This window comes from Otolemur garnettii, unplaced genomic scaffold (assembly GCF_000181295.1).
Source record: "Otolemur garnettii isolate 467f Iridium unplaced genomic scaffold, OtoGar3 scaffold00074, whole genome shotgun sequence".
Classification (NCBI taxonomy): Eukaryota; Metazoa; Chordata; class Mammalia; order Primates; family Galagidae; genus Otolemur; species Otolemur garnettii.
This window is the reverse complement of record NW_003852469.1, coordinates 3,554,266-3,561,100: the sequence shown is the minus strand read 5'-3', so window position 1 is coordinate 3,561,100 and position 6,835 is coordinate 3,554,266. Positions and strand designations below refer to the sequence as shown.

The 6,835-nt window shown below is 48.6% G+C and overlaps 1 protein-coding gene across 1 annotated transcript in view; it reads right to left on the bottom strand.

Annotated features, from left to right (window-relative positions):
• Positions 1 to 239: 239 nt before the first annotated feature.
• Positions 240 to 6,835, bottom strand: part of ADRA1A (adrenoceptor alpha 1A) — a 74,122-nt gene continuing 67,526 nt past the window's right edge. The window contains exon 4 of the mRNA XM_023515526.1: positions 240 to 6,340. Within this exon, the coding sequence (XP_023371294.1) occupies positions 6,332 to 6,340 (9 nt within the window). The 3' untranslated portion in view covers positions 240 to 6,331. The remainder of the gene's footprint in view (positions 6,341 to 6,835) is intronic.

Sequence of the window (6,835 nt, the reverse complement as noted above, 5' to 3'; positions counted from 1 at the left end):
TTCTTTCTTTCTTTCTTTCTTTCTTTCTTTCTTTCTTTCTTTCTTTCTTTCTTTCTTTCTTTCTTTCTTTCTTTCTTTCTTTCTTTCGACAGAGTCTCACTCTGTTGCCCGGGCTAGAGTGCCTAGCTCACAGCAACTTCAAACTCCTGGGCTCAAGCCATTCTCCTTCCTTAGTCTCCCAAGTAGCTGGGACTACAGGTGCCCACCTGACTAATTTTTCTATTTTCAGTAGAGGTGGGTCTCACTCTTGCTTAGGTTGGTCTCAAACTCCTGAGCTCAATCAATCCTCCTGACTCAGCCTCCCAGAGTGCTAGGATGACAGGTGCGAGCCATTGCGCCCGACCTGTGACGACTTGCTTTCTAACTGAAGAGAAACCAGTGTCTTTAGCTGGTGAGGGCCAATTCCTGAAAACATAAACTTGAAGTAGGAGGAAGAGCAAAGGAGAGCAAGAGACTGATCTTCCTCTCTCTCTCCTGCATGAAGTGTGTTCGGGGCTGGAAGATAGCGTACAGGTGGTCTCATTCCCAGCGATGTCTTATTTGGCATCCGGAGGGGCAATGAAGGTGGGCTGAGAGCGCTGGCGTTTGCTGGGGCCCTTCTGTGATGCGGTACGTTTTACCAGCTCATGCGGCGTTTTCATGCACACTGTTTCATCTGCTCACCCCATTTCCAAGTGAGGAAAAGGAGTCAAGACAGGTGAAATGACTTGTTCACAGTCAAAAGGTAGAAATAGAGATGGGGACTTCCAGGAAGCCCAGGCCTGGGACTCCCAGCACACTGCTGTTCCCACAGCCCCACTTTTAAGATCCTTCTAGGTCGTCTTCTACCGTGGACTCCAGGGTGGGGTTGGTGAAGGTCAGGTTCAGCAAGCACAGGGGATGCCAGGAAAAGGTCAGGGTGGGGTTGGGAAGGTCTCCATTGGGAATGCCTGTGAGCTCCGTGTGGCCCAGTTTTTCTCTTTTCTCCAAACTCTCTACAGACTTCACTCTCTTTCTTCACCAGACATTGTATGGGTTCCCTGTGAAAACAGTTCTTTTGTAATGTGACCCCAAACTCTTACACTTTACCCTCCCCAAGTGTGCAAAGTTAACTGCTCTGGAAATATAATGTTTGCTATCTAAACTTTATCTCTGCATAAGCCCCATCACGGATCCATGAGGGGAGCAAAATCATTTCTTGGTCTGCCATAGGGGGCTGAGTTTCTGCATTAATTCTGGAAAGTGGACGGCTTGCGACTTGTTATATCCAGAGATTAAAAATAGCTGTTTTCCTTTACATCCGATGAAGAAAGCATGTGTTTTGATCTGGGCTTTAAATGCTGCAGCAAAATTTCTGCCGCAGAACGTCCACGTCCACTTGTTGAAATTTAGGTATCTGGGCTGTGTGTCATGGGAGATGGGAGGTCAGGCCCTGCGCTGGGTGAGGAGGTGACAGCAGCAGGACAGGGACCTTACTTTTCATTCAATTACTTTCTCCTAGAGGTTTTACTCTTTTCAAAAAAAGCCTGTTGTAAAACCAGTGATAAATTGTTATGCAAATATTTATAACGCTTGCTCATTTTGCTCTTAAGCGATACTTGGTATGTGTGGGTTTTAATGTCTTTCCTGTGTGTCAGATTGTACGTGGGTGTCCTTGTTTGCCAATTCAGGCAGCTCCTTCTTCTGGCCATCCATCACTGCCCCCTCTGTCTCTGCTCTTTATGACGACCATTAATACTGTTATGACACAGGGACTGAGTTAGGGTGGCTGTGCGGGGACAAGAAGTCCTCGCCCTGATTCTCAGCTTCTGATTAATGGGGGCCACGAGCCTCCCAACCCTACAGACTTCCATGAGCTGAACCCTTTTCGTTAGGAAAGATAACACTGGATTTAGCTCAAGGAATGGAGACCAGAGTGAAAAAGAAAAATGATTTTTAAAGATAAATTAGTACACCACTGCTACACTTATTCAAGTCCGTTTTTGGATGGCTTTTGGCACACAGACACCAAATACTTTTGTAGGCCCTGCCTTTTGGGGTGATCCCCTCCCCCCGTCATTGCCAGATTGAACTGAAGCTTGTGAATCACATTGCTCTAGATGACAGGATGTTTCACGATGATTGATATTGTGGGACCAGAAAAAGTTCCAATGTGAGAGTCCCCAGGGAGAGGGCAGAGGGACGGGGAACGGGGAACCAAAGCAGTGTCATCTCATGCCCAGAAAACACAACAGCGGATGCTATGCAGCCCGATTCTTCCAAATGAGGATAAATGCTCTGCGTCTCGGCAGGAGTCAGGGAGAAGACATCAGTCTAAGGCTGTCAGAGAAGCACCCCAGGGCCCTACACTTGTCTATATAAGGGGCTCGGATGGGTTGATGAAGCAGAAATGAATGGAATTTTGCAAGGGGCCAAGGTGGGCAGGCCAAGATCTAAGACCATGCAGATAGGGCAGCAGGTCTGTCTCACTGTGGCACTGGAGGCTCGGGCAGGCAGTGGGAGCGGGGCTGCGGGAGGCCTGAATTCAAATGCCTGTTAGCAGGGAGTGCCTGGCTGCACTCTCATGCCAAGTCAGTGCCACATCCTCTCCTGTTCTCTGCCTTTCTTAGACAGGATAGAGGACAGCTGCCTGAGCTACCTGGAGGCTCTTTGGTACCCATCTTCTGATCTAGAGCAGACAGCATTGAAATACCCTTAACTCACCGATAGCTGGGCTGTGAGTCCTGGCATAACCACAGGGCTCCCAACGGGTCCTCAAAAACCCGGTTCTCAGGATTGGGCCCTGCCATTGGTGCTTGCTCCCATCTTGTTCTGTCTCACCAACCTTGAGTCTAGGGTCTGTCTCAGGTCATGACCGGCTCTGTTTTCTTGGGTGTAGACGTCTCTAGGGTGACATGTGCCTGCCTGACTCGAGATGGCTGCTATCCTGGGGTTCTCCTCTGCTATACTCTGTAACTTGAACTAGTATCTTACAGCAACATTTCAGAAACCCCAGGGTCATCCACCTGAGTCTTCGTGGGTCAGTCTTCTGATGTTCCCAAGTCCCTGTGGACCTGTTCTCTGACCCCTGTCTACAACTCATGGTTGGATCTTATCACTCATTCTACTCTGCTCCCTTCTCTCTGCCTGCTCAGGAGGGGGCACAAGCCTTGGGGGCTGCAGCACTGCCATGGGGCCACTGAATGACAGGCTGTTCCTGCCATCCAGAAGTTTCTATCCAGTAGAGAGGACAGGACTTATACAAGCACGGTGTATACAAGGTGTGCTTTAAAGTACTTTAAATAGATGTAGATATTAAAACAACAGAAAGATCACAATCAAGTATAGAATTAGTTGCTGAATATAGTTTATGGACGATTGCTGTAAGAATGTGGAGAAGGACTGGGATGATCTGGAAGGGCTGAACACGAACTTCTGATCTGGGGAAAGAATTCTGGAGAGAGCGAAAGAAGAGTTCTTAAAGGTCCCCCACAAATTCCTATACTGAAGCTCTAATCCCCAGTACCTTACAATGTGACTTTATTTGGAGATGGGGCCTTTGAAGAGATGACTAAGGTTAAATAAGGCTATGAGGGTGGGCCCTAATCTATATGACGGGGGTCCTTATAGGAAGAGGTCAGGACAAAGACAGGCACAGAGGAAGGTCATGTGATGACCCAAGGAGAAGACAGACGTCCATAAGGAAAGGAGAGAGACCTTGGAAGAAGCAACCAGCCAACACCTTCATCTTGGACTTCCAGCCTCTCAATTGTAAATTTCGACTGTTGAAGCTTCTCAGTCTGGGAGAATGAACCAAGCTTAGGCAAAAGAGGCTTTGGCTAAATCCATTTCTGCATAGTAACACCATTTCTATTCTAGTCGGGCAATTTCAGACTTAAAGAAAAAACAGGTAAAGGAAAAGACACGAAGAAGGAGGAAAAGAAGGAGGGGAGGAAAAGGAAGAGGAGAGGAAACTCAACTTTCATTTGTTTTTTGGAAGGTGCCTGTCTCCTCTAGCACCCCTTTTTGTACCCTTGACTCTTCTTGGAGAGCCCCAAGCAGGCCCTCAAAGGCCCACAACTTCCTAAGGAGTCAGATGTGGCCTCCAAAGCCCCTGGGGGCCTCCGAGGACCTCCACTTCAGCTGGCTCCAAAAGTCTGGCAGGAATTGTAGGTTGGCTTTGGTCAAGTGGCCTCCATCTGTCGTTGCCACCCTCAGAGGCAGCCAGATTGTTCTGGGGGAGGCAAAATGCTGAAAACCCCAATGGCCTTTCCTGGGCTCCTGCTGCCTGTTCTACAGGGGACAACAGTGGAGGGACAGTGGGCACCCCCTGCTTCTCTGATACCTGCTTAGGTAATTACAATGGTGCGTGGAGTAGGCCCTAACCCTGAATATAAACTTGCCACTTTAACAACTCATTCAGCCTGCGAACATTAATTTAGCCAAATGGAGATGTGTCCATGGCATATTTAAAAAACGATGCTTGTATGTTGAACACCAGAAACCATTGCTTAGCCCTGTCCTCTGTACTACACTGTCACAGAGAGGTGGCACAGGTCACGAATGGCAAAGTAGGGCCCATGGGCAAAATGTGACCTGCAGCCTCTGTCTCCTCTCCTTTCTTTTCCCCTTTCTTTCCTTTTTTGAGCTAAGAATGATTTCTACATCTTTTAGAGGGTTGCCTTCTTCCTCCCAATAAAGAAAAAAAAATAGAAAGAAGAAGAAGAAGAAAAAGACATGGCAGAGGCCGTTTAGTTCACAATGCCTAAAATATTTACTCTCTACCCATTTACAGAAAAGGTTTACAAACTCCTCATGTACATTACAGACACTTATTTTTTGGTTCATCTGCGACTATCCCTCCTTCCCTAGGTATGACAATTGCTCTTGGAAAAATGCCTTCTTGACTTTTTAACAGAGGAGCTTGCAACCCATTCAGCTTGGAAGCTGGAGACTGACCGTCTATGCCTCTCTGTACTTTTTGTGCCAAGTCCAGTGCTGGGCGCAGAAGTCACTTGCTGCTGGTGACCATCAGTGACCCACAGGCTGACCAGGAAAGGAGTATTCCCAAAGCTCCCTTTGGACCTCTGTGTTCTGAGGATGTTAAGGTGGGATGATCATTACTGGCTGGGCCTTACATGTCACCCTGTGGAGCCAACCCAGAGCCTCCTGCCCTGCCTGTTCGCTTGACGCTGCTCTTGCCTCTCTAGGGAGAAAGAACAGGATCACGTGTGCTACTCTCTCAGCCAATGAAAGATGCGATGACACTTGGCCCCCAGAATGGTGCTGCATTGCCCCGCCTCTGGCAGAGCTGCGGCCGAAGAGAAGGTACAGATGGAGCGGGAATTATCGCTCAGAGATGAATAAGTGAGACGCAAAAGTCACAGTGTAGAGAAATGCAGTGGACCTTGGGGACATCGAGGTGTCCTGGATGAAGCAGGTGGAGGCTGGATATGAGGAAATTGAAAGAACTTCTTAAACCTCCCCCTGCCCCAATCTCTTCTTTCTCTTTCTACTGCCCAAGAGTGACATGGGCCAGACAAGTCAGGTGACAAGTGTGGAAATATTGAAATGGCCCTGGCGCTTCTGTCTGAGCCTCTTCTCGACCACATTTGCATACACCCTCTATATATTCAGGTATCTGAATGGGCCAGTCCTTCATTCCTTTTTTCTTCAAATACGGTATAAATGTGCTCTTAGATGCCCTACTTAATTAAGTCTATATTTTTCATACTTTAGCAATAATCACTTCCAGCTTATCACATGGCTCCGCTGAATATGATACGGAGGAAAAAAGAAATGAAGTAACAGCTCCTGAGCCACAGGAGAAGGAAAGGCAATTACCCTGCCTTTTGAAATGAGTGAGCGGCTTTGGGGACGTTCTCTGCTTATCGGTTGCTGCAAGGTGCTGGTAACCACAGCTGCCTCCCTCTCCTGAGCACTTCCCCCTCCCTAAACCCTATAACCTTCCCTTTAGGTGGGAGAACCAGTAATCCGAGCTGCAGTAGCAAAGCAGAAGTGATGTTTTCCTGTGTAGAGCAGGGGGCCCCTCCTCAGCCCCACCCCTGTGGCATTTGGGACCGGGGTGTGTGAATGAGCAACTCCCCATGGGAGCATCGGCAAGGCGCCGGGGTCCTCTGCTGAAATCCTAACTTGTTTTTGGTGGTCCGGCCACACAATGGTCATCTCCACTCACTCCTGTCGCAGGGACTCTGGCGGGCCAGGGGGACACAGCTGCCATTGCTTTCTGAAGATCGTAGACCCCACCGCAGCCTGGCTCAGCCCTGCTCTCAGCACAGTCTGCGGACACGAAGCGGGTGCAAGCAGTGGTCCAAACGGGCTCGACCGGAGCTGTGTGCAGGTGGTTTCATGGTTAAAAGTCCTGGTAGTGTAAAAAGAGATCAGAGTAACCAGCGAGCAGACCTCTGATGTCTCCATATTTGCTGCCTCTGTCTTCTCTCTAGTCTGGTTTCTCTTGGAGAATGTACCTTCCATCTGCCTCGGCTCCCTTTGCTGACGAGGGGAGCTCTTTCCTTAATTATTTAGTTAACACATATTCATATGCAGAGGCAGCTTCTTTTTTGAGGAGAGCCAGCTCCAGAAGCAATTGAGAAGGTTTATTAAGTTGTGATTAATGAGCAATGATCAAAGAGTGGTCAATTACCTGCCCAAGTACATAGATCCTAAAAGGTTCTCACTCCCAGGCCATAACCATGAAACCTTCCTGGTCAGAAGGTTGTGTCCTGGTGCACGTGGAGGGGGGTTGGGGCAGGCACTCAGGACACACAGCTTGCACTTGTGAAAGTGCCACAGCTGCCAACTGACATCTCATTTTCAGACTGCCTGGGTCTCCAGCTACCCAGAGGGCAGAATTCTG